Genomic DNA, 24315 nt, shown 5'->3' with positions numbered 1-24315 from the left:
GAAAAACCATAGCCTTGACTAGACGGACCTTTGTGGACAAAGTAATGTCTCTGCTTTTTAATATACTATCTAGGTTGGTCATAACTTTCCTTCCAAGGAGTAAGCATCTTTTAATTTCCTGGCTGCAATCAGCATCCGCAGTGATTTTGGAGCCGAAAAACACAGTTTGGAAAGATGGAGAGTAGGGCTAAGAAAGAACATGATGGGTGGGCTATAGAATTTGGAGGGGTCTAAGATTAATTTTACTAGACTAGAGAGACTTATCTAGACTATACCGACTACACCAAAACCTTTGACTGTGGATCACAACAAACTGTGGAAAATTCTTAGGGATGGGAATACCAAACCACCTTACCTGCCTCCTGAGAAATCTGTATGCAGGTCAAGAAGCAACAGTTAGAACTGGACGTGGAACTACAGACTGGTTCCAAATTGGGAAAGGAGTACATCAAGGCTGTATATTATCACCCTGCTTATTTAACTTGTATGCAGAGTACATCATGCAAAATGCCAAGCTGGATGAAGCACAAGCTGGAATCAAGATTGATATTCCGGGAGAAATATCAATATGCACCTTTATGGCAGAAAGCAAAGAAGAACTAAAGAGCCTCTTGATGAAGGTGAAAGAGGGGAGTGAAAAAGTTGGCTTAAAACTCAACATTCAGAAAGCTGAGATCATGGAATCCAGTCCCATCACTTCATGGCAAATAGATAGGGAGACAGTGGAAACAGTGAGAGACTTTATTTTCTTAGGCTCCAACATCACTGCAGATGGTGACTGCAGCCATGAAATTAAAAGACAGTTGCTCCTTGGAAGAAAAGCTATGACCAACTTAGATAGCATATTAAAAAGCAGAGACATTACTTTGTCCACAAAGGTCCATCTAGTCAAAGCTACAGTTTTTCCAGTAGTCATGTATGGATGTGAGAGTTGGACTATAAAGAAAGCTGAGTGCAGAAGAATTGATGCTTTTGAACTGTGGTGTTGGAGACTCTTGAGAGTCCCTTGGACTGCAAGGAGATCCAACCAGTCCATCCTAAAGGAAATCAGTCCTGAATATTCATTGGATGGACTGATGCTGAAGCTGAAGCTCCAGTACTTTGGCCACCTGATGCAAAGAACTGACTCATTTGAAAAGACCCTGATGCTGGGAAAGATTGAAGAAAGAGGAGAAGGGGACAACAGAGGATGAGATGGTTGGATGGCATCACTGACTCAATGGACATGAGTTTGAGTAAGCTCCGGGAGTTGGTGATGGACAGGGAAGCCTGGCGTACTGCAGTCCATGGGGTGGCAAAGAGTTGGACACGACTGAGTGACTGAACTGAACTGAAATGAAAATTAATTATACTAGACTAGAAAGACTTAAGAACAGCTGAACTCCGTTCAAACAGGTCTCTCTATGCTTTATCTTGTAGAATATATTTATAATTGGAAAGAATGACCCTCCTTTGGGCTCCCAGACACTACCATATGTTTGCCATAGCACTAAGCAGATTCTTTAGAAATTTCTTGTATGTTTTTTTCCCTTTTAAGATCATAAGTTCCTAGACTACAGATGTTGCCTCATAAAAATAATTATAATAGACAATATTTAGAAACACTGTAGTCCAGGCACTGGGGTGTTGTACTTGTGTGACTCATTGAAGATGCATGACAAACCTGAGGTGGTTCCTACTATTACACTGTTTTATAGATGAGGGAATTTAAGGCACAAGAGATTAAGAAATTCTGCCGGGGTCGTAAAGCTAGTAAGTGACAGAGCCACAATTCACACCTGGGAATTCTGGCTTCAGAACCTGTACTTGTAATCACAGTTGTGTATTGTTCCTGCCATGTAGTGTATGTGTGCTAAGTCACTTTAGTCATGTCTGACTGTTGTGACCCTGTGGACTGTAACCCGCCAGGCTCCTCTGTCCATGGGATTCTCCAGGCAAGAATACTGGAGTGGGTTGCCATGCCCTCTTCCAGGAGATCTTCTTGACCCAGGGATCAAACCCACATCATATCCTGCCTTGGTGGGTGTGTTCCTTACCACTAGCGCCACCTGGGAAGCCCTGCTATGTACTTGATGCTCAGTAAATATTCCTTGAAAATATGTTTTGCAAATAAGTATAGTTTTTTGAGTTTAGCCCTTTCAACAAAAATCCTTTTATTGATTTCTTATTTGGGGGGTCTTTGGGGAATTTTTTTAGGATCTGATTCTTCTGAAGACACAGTTAATAAGGCCAGTTATTTCAGGTGAGTCGAAGAGAGCCTTTTTCTATGAAGCTGGCATTTTTGTATTTAGTTAATATTAAGGATTGATATTTCTTTAGATTAGAATCATGGTATTGGAATAGACCTTAAAGATCTTTTACTTTAACCGCCTTATTTCATAGCTGAGAAAATACCCTTTTTGTTTGTTTGGTTTCTTAGTAAAGCATTTGAAAGAGTTTAAAGTAGCAGTAGAACTCTGCACAGACTTGCTTCCAGCAGATGGCTGTGCTCTGGCTTAGTTCCTGGTGTACAACAGTGTTGATTCAGTGGCGATTGTGGCTGCTGAAAACATTACTCAGTTTTCAGTTTTTCCTTCCACTTTCGTTAATTCTGTCTGTAACTCAGACTTTGTCTACATCAATTAAACCATAATTTGCAAGCAGCCCCAAGATGGATTACTTATTAAATTGCTTTCCTTAGGAATTATTGCATGACCCTAAGATCTGTGATGGCTTGTCTGAACTATGATAATGTCACTGTCAAGGAGATTTTGTTTGCAAGTGACATTTTCCTGATCTCCCAATTGGGAGAAAATGGTTTTTAGCTTGAAAAAAAGCCCTGAAGGCAGTGTTGCAAAGTGGTATCTTCTTTGCATTCTACTGGAATGTCTGTTCCATCCCAGTGCTCCCTTTGTTTAGGTAACTGTGCTTGTGTTTTCATTAATACATACTTTAGGTTTTTTTGTTTTTTTCTTTACTATCTTTTAGCTATTATTCAACTGTCATTTAAATTTTGGTTCTTATTTTTATGTCCATAAAGCAATGTTCTATACTCCTGCTCTGATTTTTGTGTTCTGTCTTTGACCATTTCATTTTGACTGGAAGTTACCAAAGGAGAGTGCTGATTTCAGAAAGTGAATCACATCGATCAGCTTATCATAACCCTACCTAGCGAAGCTAAAATACTTGATTGTTTGACAACCCTGTGCACATATAAACTACTGTTTCTCACTAAGGCTTGTGTCTTTTCCTTATAGTGAATTGTTAGAAATCACCCCTCAAGGAGCCAAGGCAGAGACCAATTTGAATCCTGCAAAAAAGGGTAATCGCAAGTCTTCTAACTCAACAGACACTAATGAGAGAATAGATAGATACAGTACTGTAATTAGAGTATTTTGAAGAACCATTCGGAACATTTTTATAATTTACAATATCTTTTGGCAGAGTTAGGATATGGTGCTTTCTCAGATGTCATAGTACAGCCTGATCTATTTCAATAGCACTAGACCAGTGTGGTTATAATAGTACCCTATGTGATTGGTTGTTGCCGTTTTACTTTTAATTGCTGTATTTGTATTTCATATTTTGCTTACTAGTACTCAGATACAGGGAGTATGAATCTGAAGATAGAAGATTATATGTCTGATGCCCAAATTGCTATTTTTTTAAATTGAAGTATAGTTGATACACAACGTTGTATTGATTTCTGCTGCACAGCAAAGCGATTCAGTTATATATGTATAAAATACATTCTTTTTTTTACCATGTTCTTTTCTATTACGGTTTATCACAGGATATTGAATATAGTTCCCTGTGCTAAACAGTAAGACCTTATTATTTATCTATTCTATATATACTAGTTTGTATCTACTAACTCCAAACTTCCCCTCCATCCCTCTTCCAACTCCCTTCCCCCTTAGCAACCACTTGTCTGTTCTCTGTGTCTGTGAGTCTCAAACTGTGCTTTTAATTCTCTGTTAGAGGCTCGGGAAATAGAAGGTGTGATTTATGAGTAGGGAGAATTCTGAAATTAAAGTTTTAATTATCTTGAGCAGAAATAATGAGAATCTAGACAAACAGGAATTAAGCAAAAGAGTATGAGCTGCATCTTCTGTATACTTGGTAGCCAGTTTCTTCATTACCCTCCAACCAAGTTACTAAATTGTATGAAGTGCATATTGTTTTCATAATAATTCAGTTTTTAAGCACCTTGTTGTTGTTGTTTTTTCCAGCTGCTTGTGAGTTTTCTGACAAGGACATAACAAATACTGAACATCATCAATTCAGTATTAAAGATCTGATCACCAACCAGAAGCATGCAACTGAGACGCATCCAGAAAAGTATCAGGGTATTTCTGTTTCAAACTTTCACATGGAGCCATGTGGCACAGATATTCATGCCAGCTCATTACAGCATGAGAACAGCAGCTTATTGCTCACTGAAAACAGACTGAATGTAGAAAAGGCTGAATTCTGTAATAAAAGCAAACAGCCTGTCTTAGTAAAGAGCCAACAGAGCAGATGGGCTGAAAGTAAGGGCACATGTAAGGATAGGCAGATTCCCAGCACTGGGAAAAAGATAGTTTTGAATGCTGATCCCCTGTACGGAAAAGAACTGCATAAGCAGAAACCTGCATGCCCTGACAGTCCTGGAGATTCCCAAGATGTTCCTTGGGTAACCCTGAATAATAGCATACAGAAAGTTAATGAATGGTTTTCCAAAAGTGATGAAATATTACCTCCTGACGACTCATGCGATGTGGGGTCTGAATCAAATAATAAAGTAGCTGGTGCAGTGGAAATTCCAAATAAAGTTGATGGATATTCAGGTTCTTCAGAGAAAATCGACTTAATGGCCAGTGATCCTCATGGTGCTTTACTACATGAAAGAGTCCACTCTAAACCAGTAGAGAGTAATATTGAAGATAAAATATTTGGGAAAACCTATCGGAGGAAGTCAAGTCTCCTTAACCTCAGCCACGTAGCTGAAGATCTAATTATAGGCACATTTACTGTAGAACCTCAGATAACACAAGAGCAGCCCCTCACAAATAAACTAAAATGTAAAAGGAGAGGTACATCAGGCCTTCAGCCTGAGGATTTTATCAAGAAAGTTGATTCGACAATTGTTCCAAAGACTCCTGAAAAGATGATTGAGGGAACTGACCAAATAGAGCAGAAACGTCACGGGATGAATATTACTAGTGATGATCATGAGAATAAAACAAAATGTGATTATGTTCAGAAAGAGCAAAACGCTAACCCAACAGAATCATTGGAAAAAGAATCTGTTTTCAGAACTAAGGCTGAACCTGTAAGCATCAGTATAAGCAATATGGAACTAGAATTAAATACCCACAGTTCAAAAGCACCTAAGAATAGGCTGAAGAGGAAGTCCTCTACCAGGAAAATTCCTGAACTTGAACTAGTAGTCAGTAGAAACCCAAGTCCCCCTAATCATACTGAGCTACCAGTTGATAGCAGTTCTAGCAATGAAGAGATGAAGAAAAAACATTCTAGCCAAATACCAGTCAGGCAGGGCCAAAAGCTTCAACTCATGGGAAATAAAGAACCTACAGCTGGGGCCAAGAAGAGGAACAAAACATATGAACAAATAAATAAAAGACTTGCCAGTGATGCTTTTCCAGAACTAAATTTAACAAACACACCTGGTTATTTTACTAACTGTTCTAGTAAACTTGAAGAGTTTGTTCATCCTAGCCTTCAAAGAGAGGAGAACCTAGGAACAATTCAAGTGTCAAATAGTACCAAAGACCCCAAAGATCTGATATTAAGAGGAGGAAAAGCTTTGCAAATTGAAAGATCTGTAGAGAGTACCAATGTTTCCTTGGTTTCTGATACTGATTATAGCACTCAGGATAGTATCTCATTACTACAAGCTAAAACCCCAGAGAAGGCAAAAACTGCATCAAATCTGTGTGTGAGTCTGTGTGCAGCAGTCGAAAACCCCAAGGAACTTATCCATAGGGATTTTAAAGATAGCAAAAACAACACAGAGGGCTTTCAGGATCTACTGGGACATGACGTTAACTATGTCATTCAGGAGACAAACGGAGAAATGGAAGACAATGAACTTGATACACAGTATTTGCAGAATACGTTCAAGGTTTCAAAGCGTCAGACATTTGCTCTGTTTTCAAATCCAGGAAATCCACAAAAGGAATGTGCCACAGTCTTTGCCCACTCGGGGTCCTTAAGGGATCAAAGTCCAAGAGACCCCCTCAAATGCAGACAAAAAGAAGACAGTCGGGAAAAGAGTGAGTCTGAAAGCCAGCATGTGCAGGCCATTTGTACGACAGTGCACTCTCCTGTGGCTGGTCAGAAAGATAGGACACCGGGTGATGATGCCAAATATAGCCCTAAAGAAGTAACTAGGCTTTGTCAGTCATCACAGTTGAGAGGCCACAAAACTGAACTTGTTTTTGCAAATAAACAAGGGGTTTCAGAAAAACCAAATCTTATACCATCACTTTCTCCCATCAAGGCATCTGTTAAAACCATGTGTAAGAAAAGCCCATCAGAGAAGTTTGAGGAACCTGTAAAGTCACCTGAAAGAACATTGGGAAGTGAGAGCATCATTCAAAGTGCAGTGAGCACAATCAGCCAAAATAACATTCAAGAAAGCACTTTTAAAGAAGTCAGCTCAAGCAGTGTTAATGAAGTAGGTTCCAGTACTAATGAAGTAGGCTCTAGTATTAATGAAGTAGGTTCCAGTGGTGAAAACATTCATGCAGAACCAGGTAGAAACAGAGAACCTAAATTAAGAGCTTTACTCAGATTAGGTCTTATGCAACCTGAAGTCTATAAGCAAAATCTTCCTGTAAGTAACTGTCACCATCCTGAAATAAAAAGGCAAGGAGAAAATGAGGACATGCTTCAGGCTGTTAAGTCAGATTTCTCCCCATGTCTAATTTCAGATAACGTCGAACAACCTATGGGAAGCTATCATGCTTCTCAGGTTTGTTCTGAGACACCTGACAACTTGTTAAATGATGATGAAATAAAAGAAAATAGCCACTTTGCTGAAAGTGACATTAAGGAAAGATCTGCTGTTTTTAGTGAAAATGTCCAAAAAGAATTCAGAGGGACCCCTGGCCCTTTTACCCATACACATTTGACTCAGGGTCACCAAAGAGGGGCTGTGAAACTAGAGTCAGAAGAGACTCTGTCTAGTGAGGATGAAGAGCTTCCCTGCTTCCAACAATTATTGTTTGGTAAAGTAACCAATACACTGTCTCCATCTACTGGACGTAACACTGTTGCCACTGAGGGTCTGTCTAAGGAAACAGAGGAGAACCTAGAATCATTGAAGAGTGGCTTAAATGACTGCAGTGGCCAGGTAACATCAGCCAAGGCATCCCAGGAACATCACCTTAATGAGGAAGCGAGATGTTCTAGTAGCTTATTTTCCTCACAGTGCAGTGCAATGGAAGACTTGACCACTAATACAAACACCCAGGATCCTTTCTTGATGTTTGAGCATCCTTCCAAACAAGTGTATGAGTCTGAAAGCGAGGAAGTTCTGAGTGACAAGGAATTGGTTTCAGATGATGAAGAAAGGGAAACTGACTTGGAAGAAGATAGTTGCCAAGAAGAGCAGAGTGTGGATTCAGACTTAGGTATTGGAACCAAGTTTTTGTGTTTGCCCCCATCTGTTTTGTAGAAATGAGCTAAATGTCTATGCCTTTGGGGGAGCACATTTTACGAGTTTCCAGGCACAGTGAAAGTAACTATTTCTTAAACTTTAAACATGTTCCTCCCCGGGTGCTTTTCCTTTAAAAAGTCCATTACGCAGCTAGAACATCTTTTCTATTTGAATGAGATTTAATGCCCTAATTACTGGGAGACTTACATCTGGTTTTCATTATGATTTCTTAGAGGAAATCCATCTGGGTGTCCCCAAAGAGTATAATCATTTTGTGTGACATGAAAATGAAGTTTGTCCTGCCATCTTTTTTTACATCAGAATCTATTTTTATTACCATTTAAGGTGAAGCACCATCGAACTATGTGAGTGAAACAAGCCTCTCTGAAGACTGTGTGGGGCTGTCCTCTCAGAGCGATATCTTAACCACTCAGGTAAAAAGCACAAGGGGATGTGTGTGCAGTGTTCTTTGCATTCACTGCTATGCCTCCTGCCTTCTTACGTGTGCTTACATCATCCGTTAGAATTAATGGTATAACAGATGTGTGTGGGATCTAGTCTCTTCAAATTGAATTGTAAATCCCCAGATGGGACACATGCTACCTTCTGTCTCTCACACACACCCACACATACACACACACTTAACCAGTTTGTTCATTGCAGAATATTAAATACTGAACTTAATGAGAAAGTGAAACCTTCAAAACCCATTTGCCCTATAGCAAAAATGTATGTGAAAGCACTACTGTATCAGACAGAGGGGTGTGTTTCTTCTCAGTACCAAATTGTTACCTACAGAGTTCTCTTATTAGAGACTATCTAACCTTTCACTGATGAGTATTTCTTTCTCTTTTTTCTTTGTTAATCAGCTAGTTATTTTTTCTTTAGTGCTGATAAGTCATCTTTTTGAAAAAAAACGTACAGAATTTTATTTCCTGTACCTAGTGGTCAACATCCAATATTTTGGTTACATATGAGGGGCATAACAGCTTTGTCATATCTACCACATTTAGTAACATAACTATTTCAGTGCTTCTGGCAGAATAGTCTCCTAGAAAAAAGCCTTCCCTACTGAAAATTAACATCATAGTCCTCCCAAAACGTGGCTTTGTCTCCTAATTTTTATGTTGTAGAAGTGGCACCAAACTTTTCAAGTTCTTATATTCAAAAATTCAGGCTAATCTCAGCTTATTTTTTTAGAGTACAAGCACAGTGGTTGCTGGTGTGATACTGAAAAGTGTTCTATACCTGACTGTGTTACTTATTTCTGAACTATGATATACACATTCTTTTTTTTTTTTCTTCTCTATTTTATTTTTTTATTTTGGCTGCACTGGGTTTTTGTTGCAGCATGTAGGCTTAGTTGCCCTCAACATGTGGGATCTTAGTTCCCAACCAGGGATCAAATGTACATCCCCTGCACTGGAAGGCAGAGTCTTAACCACTGGACCGCCAGGGAAGTCCCAATGCACATTCTTAAGGTGGAGATATCTGGATTACCTGAAATCATCCTGCCCTGACTTTTTTTTCTCACCAAATCTTAAATGCACCTTCAGCTACTAGCAAGTGAATGACTTTTTTTTTTCTGAACTTCCTGAAATGCCAGATTAGCTAAAACTGAGAAAAGCCGTGTAAAATTATATATGTGCATCATAGAAAACCTTGAAAATACAAATAAAAATCATTCACGGATGAACCTTGAAAACATCATTAAGTGAAATAAGCCGGGTACCAAAGGACAAATAGTGTATGACTCTACTTTTATGAGGGACCTAGAATAGTTAAATCCATAGAGATAGGAAATAGACTAATAATTACCAGGGACTTGGGGGTGGGAGGAGTGGAAGTTATCCTTTAATGGGCCCAGGGTTTCAATTTAGGATGGTGAAAAAGATATGGAGATAGATACTGATGATGCGTGGACAACAATATGAAAATACTTTATGCTTAAGGATGGTATATTTTATCAGTTTTAAAACTCACCCAAAGAGAATGGTTCGGTAAATTTTAACATTTAGCTCTGGAAGCCTGCACAAAAGATAGGTAATAGAAGTTGCCTTCAGGTGGGGAAAATAGATGATTAACAGAAGGAGAAAGCCTTATTTTTCTCTGAATATCCTTTTTTGTCTTGTATTTTATATCATTCCCTTGTATTAGTTATTTTTTAAAATTAAATCTTGTGAGTTAAATATCATTACCATTAACTTATTGGCATACATTCTACTCTTTTTATTGTACACAAGGGTATGTGTTGTATGCATACCTTATTGTTAAAAATCATTCAGTTATATAATATATTTCAATTTAAACATTTTTTAAAAAATCATTCAGTTAATACTCTACATACTTATAGTGGTTTTTTTAAATTAATTTATTTTAATTGGAGTCTAATTACTTTACAATATTGTGATGGTTTTTGCCATACATTGACATGAATCAGCCACAGGTGTACATGCGTCCCCCATCCTGAATCTCCCTCCCACCTCCCTCCCCAACCCATCCCTCTGGGTTGTCCCGTTGCACCCACTTAGTGCCCTGTTTTCATGCATCAAACTTGGACTGGTCGTCTGTTTCACAAATGGTAATATATATGTTTCAATGCTATTCTCTCAAAACATCCCACCCTCGCCTTCTCCCACAGAGTCCAAAAGTCTGTTCTTTATATCTGTGTCTCTTTTGCTGTCTTGCATATAGGGTCGTCGTTACCATCTTTCTAAATTCCATATATATGCATTAATAAAATGTATTGGTGCTTTTCTTTCTGACTTCACTCTGTATAATAGACTCCAGTTTCATCCACCTCATTAGAACTGATTCAAATGCGTTCTTTTTAATTGCTAATATTCCATTGTGTATATGTACCACAACTTTCTTATCCATCCAGTCAGTTCAGTCGCTCAGTCATATCCGACTCTTTGCGACCCCATGAATCACAGCATGCCAGGCCTCCCTGTCCATCACCAACGCCATCAGGTTGCTTCCATGTCCTAGCTATTGTAAACAAGTATTGCAAGTGCTGCGATGAACATTGGGGTACATGTGTCTCTTTCAATTCTGGTTTCTCGGTGTGTATGCCCAGCAGTGGGATTGCTGAGTCATATGGCAGTTCTATTTCCAGTTTATCAAGGCATCTCTACACTGTTCTCCAGAGTGGCTGTACTAGTTTGCATTCCCACCAACAGTGTAAGAGGGTTCCCTTTTCTCCACACCCTCCCCAGCATTTATTGTTTGTAGACTTTTTGATAGCAGCCATTCTGACCTGTGTGAGATAGTACCACATTGTGGTTTTGATTTGCATTTCTCTGATAAGGAGTGATGTTGAGCATCTTTTCATGTGTTTGTTAGCCAGTTGTATGTGTTCTTAGGAGAAATGTCTGTTTAGTTCTTTGGCCTATTTTTTGATTGGGTTGACAATCAATTTGATTGGGTTGACAATTATTTTTCTGGTATTGAGCTGCATGAGCTGCTTGTATATTTTTGAGAATAATTCTTTGTCAGTTGCTTCATTTGCTATTATTTTCTCTCATTCTGAAGGCTGTCTTTTCACCTTGCTTATAATTTCCTTCATTGTGCAAAAAGCTTTTAAGTTTAATTAGGTCCCATTTGTTTATTTTTGTTTTTATTTTCACTACTCTGGGAGTTGGGTCATAGAGGATCTTGCTGTGGTTTATGTCAGAGTGTTTTGCCTATGTTTTCCTCTAGGAGTTTTATAGTTTCTGGTCTTACATTTAAATCTTTACTCCATTTTGAATTTATTTTTGTGTATGGTGTTAAAAAGTGTTTTAGTTTCATTCTTTCACAGGTGGTTGACCAGTTTTCCCAGTACCACTTGTTAAAGAGATTACTTTTTCTCCATTGTATCTTTTTGCCTCCTTTATCAAAGATAAGGTGTCCATAGGTGCGTAGATTTATTTCTGGGCTTTCTATTTTGTTCCACTGATCTATATTTGTCTTTGTGCCAGTACTGTACTGTCTTGATGACTTTAGCTTTGTAGTATAGTCTGAAGTCAGGCAGGTTGATTCTTCCAGTTCCATTCTTCTTTCTCAAGATTGCTTTGGCTATTCCATACAAAATTTGAAATTATTTGTTCTAGTTCTGTGAAAAATACTGTTGGTAGCTTGATAGGAATTTCATTGAATCTATAGATTGCTTTGAGTAGTATACACATTTTCACTATATTGATTCTTCCAATCCATGAACATGGTCTGTTTCTCCATCTATTTGTGTCATCTTTGATTTCTTTCATCAGTGTTTTCTATGCATAGGTCTTTTGTTTCGTTAGGTAGATTTATTCCTAAGTATTTTATTCTTTTTGTTGCAGTGGTGAATGGGATTGTTTCCTTAATTTCTCTTTCTGTTTTTTCATTGTTAGTGTATAGGAATGCAAGGGATTTCTGTGTATTAATTTTATATTCTGCAACTTTACTATATTCATTGATTAGCTCTAGTAATTTTCTGGGTTTGTCCTTTGTCATCTCCAAACAGTGAGAGTTTTACTTCTTCTTCTCTAATCTGGATTCCTTTTATTTCTTTTTCTTCTCTGATTGCTGTGGCTAAGACTTCCAAAACTATGTTAAATAGTAGTGGTGAGAGTGGGCACCCCTGTCTTGTTCCTTACTTTAGGGGAAATGCTTTCCATTTTTTGCCATTGAGGCTAATGTTTGCTATGGGTTTATCATATATGGCTTTTATTATGTTGAGGTATGTTACTTCTATGCCTGCTTTCTGGAGAGTTTTTATCATAAATGGGTGTTGAATTTTGTCAAAGGCTTTCTCTGCATCTACTGAGATAATTACATGGTTTTTATCTTTCAGTTTGTTAATGTGGTGTATCACATTGATTGATTTGTAAATGTTGAAGAATCCTTGCATCCCTGGGATAAAGCCCACTTGGTCATGATGTATGATCTTTTTAATATGTTGTTGGAATCTGTTTGCTAGAATTTTGTTGAGGATTTTTGCATCTATTTTCGTCAGTGATATTGGCCTGTAGTCTTCTTTTTTGTGTGTGTGGCATCTTTGTCTGGTTTTGGTATTATTGTGATGGTGGCCTCATAGAATGAGTTTGGGAGTTTACCTTCCTCTGCAATTTTCTGTAAGAGTTTGAATAGGATAGGTGTTAACTCTTCTCTAAATTTTTTGTAGAGTTCACCTGTGAAGTCATCTGGTCCTGGACTTTTGTTTGTTGGAATATTTTTTATTATAGTTTCAATTTCTGTGCTTGTGATAAGTCTGTTAAGATTTTCTATTTCTTCCTGGTTCAGTTTTGGAAAGTTATACTTTTCTAAGAACTCGTCCATTTCTTTCAAGTTGTCCATTTTATAGGCATATAGTTGCTGATAGTAGTCTTTTATGATCCTTTGTATTTCTGTGTTGTCTGTTGTGATTTCTCCCTTTTCATTTCTAATTTTATTGATTTTATTCTTCTCCCTTTTTTTTCTTGATGAGTCTGGCTAATGGTTTGCCTATGTTATTTATTTATCTTCTGAAAGAACCAGCTTTTGGTTTTGTTGATTTTTGCTATAGTCTCTTTGTTTCTTTTTCATTTATTTCTGCTCTGATTTTTATGATTTCTTTCCTTCTACTAACCCCGGGGTTCTTAATTTCTTCTTTTTCTAGTTGCTGTAGGTGTCAAGTTAGGTTATTTATTTGATTTTCCTCTTGTTTCTTGAAGTAAGCTTGTATTGCTATGAACCTTCCCCTAGCACTGCTTTTACTGAATCCCATAGGTTTTGGGTTGTGATTTCATTTTCATTTGTTTTTATGCATATTTTTATTTCCTTTTTTATTGCTTCCATGATTTGTTGGTTATTCAGAAGCGTGTTGTTTAGCCTCCATGTTTGTATTTTTAGTGGTTTTTTTCCTGTAGTTGACATCTGATCTTACCTCATTGTGATCAGAGAAAAGATGCTTGAAATGATTTCAATTTTTCTGAATTTACCAAGGCCTTATATTGTTTTTACTATGTCACTAAATTTTCTTCAGTGAAAATTTGAATTGTGGGTTGAATATCAGGGTTTCAGGGCAAGATACACAGTTTGCTATCATGTGCAGCACTGTAGTCTTATCTTGATAACTAAATAATTTGCCCATATCCCCAATGACTTCCTTAGTATGGAATTTTGGTGTTTGACACATGTTATTAATTGTTCTTTAGAAAGACTGAACCAAGCTGTGCTCTTCCAGCCCTGGTAATACTTGGTAGCTCCCATTTTCCTATACCTTGGCCAGCACTGGGTAGTATCCAGTTTTAAACTTCTAAGTCTTGGCATTGCTCTGAGGACTGTAGGTAGAGGGCTTGTCTTATCTTGCCTGTTTTCTACATGGAGCAAATCCCTCTAGGACTGAAGTCTTCTGGAGTCAGACCACTACCTGTTCTCTGCCTGAACTGTCGCCAGTATTCTCCACTTCTGCAGGATTGCCATGATGACTAAATTCATGAAAGGATTTAGGAGGCCTTTTCTTTTTTATCTTTTTTGGCCATGCTGTGTGGCTTTCAGGATCTTAGTTCCCCAACCGGGGATCGAACCTGTGCCCACTGCAGTGCAAGCAGAGTCTTAACCACTGGACCACCAAGGAATTCCCTAGGAAGCCTTTTCTCTGTTTGCAATTCCTGTGATCTTTTCTGGGTATGGGTTTGGGGCTCTGTCAACATGGCTTTCACCTTTTTATACCTTGTGTTTTAGAGTTGTGTCTGGTTTCTGATTCCATCTGCTTTAGCCATATTGTAGAATATATGACATTCAATAAACTAAACTATCTCCTTGTTTTCTATATTTCTGATCTTACTCCTAGAGATGTATCTATTTGTTCAATATTCATTTTTAAAGGTGTTTTTTATCAAATCTACCCAAAATAGAGCCAAAGTCAGATTTCAGGGCTAACTTAAATCTAGAGTAGTGCTAACAAGCAAAATGGTTGAAGTGGGATCTTTTCCCAAAGTCTGTTTATACAGAACTGGGGAGACATATTTAGGGGATAAATGCTAATTCAGTATCATTAGTGTTCGTTCTTTATCAAAGACTGATTAACTAAATTCGTTCATTCATGTCTGCATTAAACACTTACTAATACTATCTGCTGGGTGTTTTGAATACAAGAATGCTTAAGGAAGGATTCTTCCCATCTTGAAGAGTCAGGTATTGCACTTTGGTATACTAATACATTAGCAATATAAATGATGTAGACCGAGGAATTATGTTCCTGATAGGAGATGTATTGTTAGTGGGGACTTCCAAAGGAGATATTCAAGCTGGACCTTAAAAAATGAGAAGAATTTTTTTCCAGGTGGGAACAGAAGGGAGGCAGTAAATCAAGGCAAAGACACAGAAGCATGAAATGCCAAGGAAGCACAAAATTGTGACTGGAAAATAGGGCATGTGTGATGGTTTGGGGAGAAATAAGAGATAAGATCAGAGTATAAAGGCCTATTTTGAATACTGTACTTAGGAATTTATCGTGAGAGCAATAACAAGTAATAATTATATATAGTATTCAGAAAGTGTTAACTTATTATCTGAGCAGTGGTGAACTACTAAGCTCCTAATGATAAAAGAAAAAATATGATAAACATGGCTTTTAGGGAACCTTAGCTGTAGTGAAAGTAGAGATCAGAGTAGCAGAGTAGAAATAGATAAGAAAAGTAGGACTAATTCAAGAAACATAAGAATTCTAATCAGGAAAACTTGGTAACCAATTTGGGTTTAGTCTGCCAAATGTATCTGGCCAGTTGACTATAGGGGAATTTGTCTAAGTTACGAAGTAATTGCTTTGGAAAAACCTAAAGGAAAGTTATCTACTAATTATTCTCCCATTACTGTTAATATTTTCTGATTTTCTAACCTATTTAATGGCCACAGAAGTTAGAGGTGATGATCATGACAGTAGTTACCAATAGAGCTCCTGAACCTCATCTGATATCTGCGATTTCATCCCAGATTACTGTGGTGAGCCCTTGACTAGGATTCAATCAGTGATGGAACTACTCAGAAGCACCACGTGGTGGCAATGGTGCTGCTGTGGACACTGGCAGCACGGCAGTCTCAGGGTAGCAGTAGAAGCCTTTGTGGAGCAGGGAATGCATTTACCAGTCATAAAAACCTCCTAAAAACTGTGAATTCAGTGTAGTGGGATAAAGTAGATGACTTGTTTTTAGTAGAGAGCAAAGTCATTTGCAAGGATCTGAAGAAGAAACGGTGAAGCAATTTGTATTTCCCCAGGGTTTGCTGGCAACCATTCCTGCTCCTTCTAAAGTAATGAAGAAATGTGTATTTTGTGACTTCCCTGGTGGTACAGTAGATAAGAATCCACCTGCCAGTGTAGGGTTTGATCCCTAGCCCTGGAAGATTCCACATGCCACACAGCTGCTGAGCCCATGCTCTAGAGCTCATGAGTCACAACTAACCGAGCCCATACACTGCAACTATGGGATCCCATGTGCCCTAGAGCCCATGCTCCACAACAAGAGAAGCCACTACAGTGAGAACCCTGTACTGTGAAACTAGAAAAAGCCCTCACGTAGCAAGGAAGACCCCACTCAACCAAAAATAAAAATTTTTTAAATAGAAAATAAGTATATATTTTGGAGAGCGCCTTACTTACCTGATACTTTGCTAATCAAAAACCTTACACTAAGCAGGTTTCTTCTTCATCTGGAGAAATAAACATCAGGAGCCCCATAAGCAAGAGGAACCTGTTATCTTGAGTTGAAAACAGTAATGGCTTACAGACTTTCCAACGGCTCTTTCTGTGGGCCCCTTTCTTCTAGCAGGTTCTTCTTGGCGATGGATTTCTAGGTACCCTGTCACTGTCTAGAATGGCAGCACCATGAGGGCTGTATCCCCAGCCTATGACAGTGCCTGGCACATAATAGGTGGTCAGCAAATAGTTAAATGAACAAATAGATAAGTTAATGAGTTAACTCTGTGCTCTTCCTGTTAGAGATAAATGTTCAAAGAGTCCCCGAAAAGGAAGAGACCTCACAGCCAGAAATCAGACATTTTTGTATGGACTAACACTTATGCTAATTTTTTTCCTCTTCAACAGTAGTCTTTATTTTTACACAAAGCAGTATAAAATGAGGTAGTTCTTCAAAGTGTGACTTAGAGCTCAAAAATCTACCCTGAGTGTGAAAGAGCAACCCTTTGCGACCCCATGGACTATAGCTCTCCAATCTCCTCTGTCCATGGGGTTTCCCAGGCAAGAATACTGAAATGGGTTGCCATTTCCTTCTCCAATCATGCTAACTGTAAATACCAAAAGTATTTAAGTACCTTAATTCTTCACTCCCTAGCATTAAAAGAAAATAACTAACTTCAAAAGACCATCACCATTGGGAATTTCCTGACGATTCAATGGTTAAGACTCTAAGCTTCCACTGCAGAGGGTGTGGGTTCGATTCCTAGTTAGGGATCTAAGATCTTGCATGCCCTACAGCATGGCCAAATAACTAAAAAATTTTTTAAAAAAGACATCACAGTTGGGACTTCCCTGGCAGTCTAGTGGTTAAGACTCTGCACTTCCACTGCTAGGGGATACTTGAGAGGGTTTGAGGAATTTTTCTTCCTCCTCTAACATTGTTTTGAAATAATTTCATGGCATTAATTGTGTGAATATGGTCAAATTAAAAGGTGTTCAGCCATAACTCATAATTCCATACGAGGTGATTTCAGTTCCCATGCTAAAATTAATTGGTTTGACATATTCTTGCTTTCTGGCAAGTTTCTATTGTAAAAGCATGTGACTTTCTTGGTTTTATTTTCTCGTGTCTGCAGCAGAGGGATACCATGCAAGATAACCTACTAAAGCTCCAGCAGGAAATGGCCGAACTGGAAGCTGTGTTAGAGCAGCACGGGAGCCAGCCTTCCCACAGCTCTGCTTCCCTCACAGCTGATTCTTGTGGCCCAGAGCACCTGCTAAATCTCGAGCAAGACACATCAGAAAGAGGTTTGTAATACTGGCCAATCTCTGTTACCTTAAGCAAGATTCTTCCCTCTCTAAGCTTTTATCTCTTTCTGAAAGGTATGAATCCACCACCAATATCTTATGATCCTTGCTCAGTATGTATTTGCTGAGTCACGTGATGGGAAATCATAGAGCCTTACTTCTAGTTCTTGCTTACAACTAATTTGCCATTCAGAGGGACCAAGAGTGTCAATAAGTGTTGCTGTCTGACTACCCACAGTAAGAAAATGCCATGGGGGTGCCCACAGGAACCTGAATGTCATGGGGCAGGCTGGAAATAGGTGACCCCATCATTTTAGAAAGCTTACTAAAAACCACTCAGACTTACTTCTTATAACACTGGTGTCAGATCACAAAACTATTTAATGTACTTTTCGGTTTGTGGAGAGAGATGTCGGTACATACTTCATGAGCTTCCCAGTTGGCTCAAGGGTAAAGAATCCACCTGCCAATACAGGAGACAAAGAGATGCAGGTTTGATCCCTGGGTCAGGAAGATCCCCTGCAGAAGGAGATGGCAGTCCACTCCAGTATGCTTGCCTGGGAAATCCCCTGGGCAGAGGAGCCTTGCGGGCTGCAATCCATGGGGTCGCAAGAGTTGGACATGATTTACATACTTTAGGAACTGCACCTTGATCCACAGAAAGCCCAATTATGCAGTAGAGATAAGTGCTTTATAACAGCATGACTGTTACCACCAAGACAAGAGGAGGCATTTGGAGTAACCGGGAAGGTGGAATTGTTCTGAGCCGGAAGAAGTGAGCACTGACCTGAGGAATAACCTCACATAAATGAAAGTGAGATGAAAATTTGAATTTTAATTGGAAAAGGCCTGTGAAAAACAACATATCAGTCATTGTTCTAAATAGGGGCAAATATGTAGTAGACACACAGATAAAATGCCAGACACCGGCCTGGGTTCTAGGGGAAAACTGGTGCTTAGGAACTGGCAGGTGTGGTGGGCCCTCCCACAGTGCTCTTTAGAGCTATCTCAGTGATAGCCGTCTAGCTAACTTACTGTTAAAGTCCCTTCTTCATTGCTCCTTTCATCAGTGCTGCAGGGGCCAAAGGGCCTTCATTTGAGTCTTTCTAGGAACTCTACTCTTAATTATTCAGTAGAGTGGCCTTGATTGTAGAGTGTGCCTTGCAGTGTTTTTATGTTCAGAAACAGTAACTCATGCATGAGAAGCTAGGAACTCTGTTGCTATGGCACTGGTTCAAAATGTATTTCCTTAAATACATTCTTTGTAACTTTATCTTCATTTAGTTCATCTCCCAGATAATGAAGCCCAAAATCTCAAACCCATCACAATTCTCTTTGGTGCTTTCACTGTCTTCAGTCTAAAAACAGATGACTTTCAGTTTTAATGCACCAGATATAAAATGTTATTGTCTGACTTTGAATATGTCTGTAAATTTGTTATCTCATCTTTGTGGGGAGGGTGTTTATTATTTCCTGAAGATCGTACACAAAATGTTTGTGAGGTTTTTTTTTTTTTCAAATTTGCTATAGTTTTATATATTCTGTTTTACGATGAATTTGACAAACTCTGAAAATTTCTTCCAAATCTCTATTTAAAACATTTTTCTTTAGAGAAAGCTTTTATTCTATCCTTTGTAATAAATGTAGTCATTGGTCTGCTTTCTCATGAAATTATAACATCCTCAGAAGGTAGTGGGTAAATGTTGAGAGGAGGGGAGGAGAGGATTATGAGAAGTTTCCCATTAAAAAAAAATTTCCAATTCCACAGGGAGTGTCTGCCATGACCACTTTTATTTGTATAACTTGAATATGTTGTTCAAAATGCTGAAATGCTACTTCTCAGGATCACCTATAACCACAGTATTTTTTAATCGTGATTTTTAAGTCTGATTTTTCCAGCCCCATTTTACCCTGTTAGACTGTTACTTTTTTTCATAGCCCTTATTAACTTTTAACAATATCTAATTTGTCTTGCATATTGTTTAGAGTTCCTTATTGCTTCCCACTAGAATATAAGATCCATGTGGGCAGAGAACCCTTACACCTGTGCCTGGAACACAGTAGGTACTCAATAAATATATTTTTTTGAGTATATTTATTTATTTGGCTGTGTTGGGTCTTAGTTTCAGCAACAAAGTTGTGGCACACAGGCTTTCTAGTTATGGCTCATGGGCTTACTTTGCGGCAGCGTGTAGGACCTTAGTTCTCTGACCAGGGATCAAACCTACGTCCCCCCTCGTTGTAAGGTGGATTCCCAGCCACTGGACCACCAGGGAAGTCCCCTCAATGAATATTTTAATTCACTTGATTAAAACTCTGAAGCCCAGGGGTTTTTCTGGTGGTCCAGTGGCTAAGACTCTACACTCCTAACACAGGGTACCTGGGTTCAGTCCTTGGTCAGGGAACCATATGCCACAGCTAAAGATCCTGCTTGCCACAACTAAGACCCAGCACAGCCAAGTAATAAATATTAAAACAGAAAACAACTCTGAAGCCCACTCTAGAGTTACTGAAAGAAAATTTCTGGATATGGATTTTGGAGTTTTGTGGCTTTGGTTCTGAAACATTTTGAGCATCAACTTAATAGCAGCTTAAGTTTTGTGTCTTTTTCCCTTTTAAATTGGTGTGATTCTAACTGAAATTCAAAGAAACATTTTTTTGTCCGCAGTGCGTGGCATGTGGGATCTTACTTCCCCTACCAGGGATCAAACCCACGTCCCCTGCATTGGAAGCATTGAAAGTCCTCATGCAGCTTCTTAACCCTGGGAAAAGAAGTTCTGTTTACCTTCAGCTGTATTAAAATAACTTGTTTTTTAAATAAATGTTTTATTTTTTTAATAACTTTAGATTTCCTGAAAAGGAGCAATGATAGTACGGAGAGTTCCTGCAGGCACTCTACCCCTTACCTAGTTTCAGGTTCTCCTAATGTTGTTGTCTTACATTCAGTTCAGTTCAGTTCAGTCGCTCAGTCGTGTCCGACTCTCCGCGACCCCATGAATCACAGCACGCCAGGCCTCCCTGTCCATCACCAACTCCCGGAGTTCACTCAAACTCATGTCCACAGAATCGGTGATGCCATCCAGCCATCTCATTCTCCGTCGTCCCCTTCTCCTCCCGCCCCCAACCTTTCCCAGCATCAGAGTCTTTTCCAGTGAGTCAACTCGTCTCATGAGGTGGCCAAAGTATTGGAGTTTCAGCTTTAGCATCAGTCCCTCCAATGAACATCCAGGATTGATCTCCTTTAGAACGGACTGGTTGGATCTCCTTGCAGTATAAGGGACTCTCAAGAGTCTTCTCCAACACCACAGTTCAAAAGCATCGATTCTTCGGCGATCAGCTTTCTTCACAGTCCAACTCTCACATCCATACATGACCACGGGAAAAACCACTTACATTACCATGGCACAATTGTCAAGACTAAGAAATCAGTACATTACTAGTAGTGAGTGAAACTCGACCTAATCAGATTTCACGTTTTTACTTAAGATTCAGTATTCTTAAAGATGATGAAAGTCCCCTTTCTAAGGTCTGTATATCAAATGTCCTGTCCTCAGCCTAGACCTGCCCTGCTGTTTATCTAAGGGTCATTCCAAGTCTACATAATATTTTTGTGCAAATGTGTATTCTTAACCATTACAAATTATGTGTACTTCCCTCTGCAGGTAAAGCTATTTCATACCATGCACTTAGCTTTTTTTTTTGCTTTTTGTTTTCCTCCTGGATTACCTGTCATTCGTAAAGCAAACATTAGCATTTGTAACATCATAGTCTATTACAGCTGAGATAATTTTCAGACACATCTGAGCTTTGTTGTCCTACAGTACATTCATTTGTGGACACTTCGAGCTTATCACAAGTCAGTATCTCTTTCCTGCCTCTTCAATGTCTTTTCCTTTGATTCTTCCCAATACTTTGCAACAATGCTTATAAGTACCTAATAGGCAGTCAGTAAAATTTATTAAATGTTTGGTCTGACCCATACTCCCTACCCATGAAGGATATAACTAATGTTAAGATCCACAGGTGAAGGACTGATTTTGGGGGGATTACAATACTATTTCAATACTTGGGCACTGGATCCCTGCTTTTATGAAAAAAGGATTAAAGAAAAAGGAGAGCAGAAACATTTTTCCCTGTGTTTTTTTAGGTAATACTGAGTTATTGCATCCTAACTCAGGGTAGCTTATTTTCTTTGTAGTTTGGGCTTTATTGTAGTGAAAAGAGGAACTTGTATGTTAACTGTCCAGGTGATAGAATGACTTTTTAATATCTGTGTTTGTGTCTTAGGCCTTTCCCTTCCCACTCTCTCACTTTAAAAACAACCAAAAAAACCCCCTTTCCAGTGGTTAATTCTGTTTGATTTGTTTCCTTAGAGACTGCGCATTACCTTCTATCAGTGATCACCCTATATTTAGGCAGAAAATGATGCCTATATTAAAAACACACTTTACTTTCCAATTGAAAGAAAAACCTGCTGGTTCATGGTTAGACCCTCCTTCGTTTCAGCACCTTACCTCCAGGGTAGGGTTCTTGTGTTCCTAGAAAGGCTCGGGTCCAGAAATGATGACTATAAAGGAAGCTATAAATAATGTATTTGAGGATTAACTCAGGAAATCAATGATTGTTTCCCCCAGGCTACCCAGTGTCTTAAAAAAAAATAGTTTAATTAATACAGCTCTTTGTTTACATTTTTCTGTCTAGATTTATGGAGTTTGGCTTTCCTAATAAAAGCTAAAAATAAATTACAGTTGTCAGTGACTTTGTAATGGATAGAAGACATTTGTAATTTTTAAGTATTTGTTTTTGCTTTTTAAATATTTCTGCCTTTAAGCCACTTTCTAGAAAGAAGTGGCACAATAATACATTTGGAGGAATTAATAAATAAAAAGGATGTACTAACATGCCAGAGCTTTGCCTTGGGTCTTTTCTGTGTTTTTTCCTTTCTTGTACCAGTTCATCATTAGTTCCATATATTACTTCTAGATTCCTTATCAGTCGGCACCTTGAGTTTTTTGTTTGTATTGGTTTTTCAGTTTATTATTTTCTTAATAATTGAAAATGTGAAGCAAAATGTCACCTCTTTTTTTTTTTCTCATCTAACCCCTCCCTCTTGTTTCCACACACATGTAGAAGCTTTAACCCCATCCTATACAATCTTTGATGTGGAGGTAAATAGGGATGGAAGAGGGTGTGCTTTGTGCTTTCTAGTACTTTCTCTTCCCTATTATATGAGAGGATTTGAGTGTAGTTTGCAGCAGAGATAAAAATTCATTTCCTATTCTTGTTTCCTTATCATTCAGGGTCAAAAAATATAAACATATGATTTTTTCAACCTTGTCTCAGCTGGGTATCTTTATTTACCCAGTTTTAAAATGTTCCTTTTTATTGTCATTATTATTTTTTAGTCATTTAGTTTCATTTGGTGCAGTATTGCTTGTGTTTATAGAATTCTGTCTGGTGTACCTGTTTAAAAACCAATTTGATTGTCACATATTGCTGCTTTTGATAAAAATCAATTATCTCACCTAATGATCATCATCAAAACAAAGCAGTAAAGTTGATTTCTTTTGTTTTCTCATCCCATTTAAAACAATATTAACTTCAGAGAAAAGTAGAGACTATTCTAGAAGCCAGAATCCTGAAAGCCTCTCTGCTGACAAGTTTCCAGTATCTCTGGATAGTTCTACCAATAAAAATAAAGAACCAGGAATGGAAAGGTAAGAAGTAATAAATGTCAGGTCTGGGGAGCTGAATAGCACCTGCACTGACATTAAACTCTTATTGGTAATTTTTTTTTTTTTCCATACTTTCTCTAGGTTTTTGTACATAGACATTTCTATCCTCTCATTGCCCTAGGACACGTCTTTTGTTTAATTTCATGTTGGCCTTTTGGACCTATACCAGGCATGAGCTACAACTTGAGGCATGCACAGTACAGCTACCCCTTCTCGATGTTGGAATAAAATAGAGAACTAGTGAGGGGTGGGAGGGAAGGACGTTCAAGCTTGGGGATGTATGATTCACTTGGTTGTGCACCAGAAACTAGCAACAATGTAAAGCAATTATACTCCAATTTAAAAAATGTTTAAAAATATATATATATATATATATGTATAGATCTAAAGCCTCAGTAAGCCTGGAGGCTGAAGGTAGACTTCTCTAAGGCCATACTTGCCCTCATCGTAGTTTTTGCCTTCCTAGAAAAAGTTTAGCTATTGATTTACCCCAGTAAATATTCAGAATATTTTTAAGAGATGTTACTCACATCACTATTGATATAAGACTATGAAACACTACCTAGTTTTAAAAGTACCTTCATTTGATCTTAATAACAGTGAAAGTAAAAGGACAAGTTCTGGACTATTATTCCAAGTTGATAGTTCAGGAAAGAGTCTCAGAACTGATGGAATCATACATCTCACCACTACCAGAAAGAAAGGGAATTCATACGTATGGAGCTTCTACCAAATATATGTCTATTTCCACTTACCTAACTGGGAATAGTGACACATTGTCAATAATGTAATCACACCATCTTTTCCAACTGAGGATATATTTTTGAGGCTGGGATGCTGGCCTGGTGGCTGTGATGGAGAGTGAAAAGATTGGACATCCATAGGTACTAAACCCGTGTTTAGAGGTAATGACCTCATTACCATGCTTTATCCAATTGAGCTAATCACCCATTTAATATTTAGATGAAGTATTCCTCTTCCTCCTTTCC

At 38.4% G+C, this 24315-nt stretch overlaps 1 protein-coding gene across 3 annotated transcripts in view; it reads left to right on the top strand.

The window, feature by feature from the left end:
- Window positions 1-24315, top strand: part of BRCA1 (BRCA1 DNA repair associated) — a 70322-nt gene that overhangs the window by 21754 nt on the left and 24253 nt on the right. For 2 of the 3 annotated variants that reach the window (XM_055407955.2, XM_055407952.2), the window contains exons 8-13: window positions 2197-2242; window positions 3237-3301; window positions 4212-7619; window positions 7991-8079; window positions 17420-17591; window positions 23197-23308. In XM_055407955.2, coding sequence (XP_055263930.2) covers window positions 2197-2242; window positions 3237-3301; window positions 4212-7619; window positions 7991-8079; window positions 17420-17591; window positions 23197-23308 — 3892 coding nt within the window. The remainder of the gene's footprint in view (window positions 1-2196; window positions 2243-3236; window positions 3302-4211; window positions 7620-7990; window positions 8080-17419; window positions 17592-23196; window positions 23309-24315) is intronic. The other variant, XM_055407958.2, reaches the window with a different exon arrangement.

The sequence above is a fragment of the Moschus berezovskii genome, chromosome 20 (assembly GCF_049115385.1).
Source record: "Moschus berezovskii isolate FMDL1 chromosome 20, NW_MosBer_1.0, whole genome shotgun sequence".
NCBI classification, from domain to species: domain Eukaryota; kingdom Metazoa; phylum Chordata; class Mammalia; order Artiodactyla; family Moschidae; genus Moschus; species Moschus berezovskii.
Note: the sequence above shows the minus strand (reverse complement) of the source record. Positions and strands in the feature narration are given on the sequence as shown.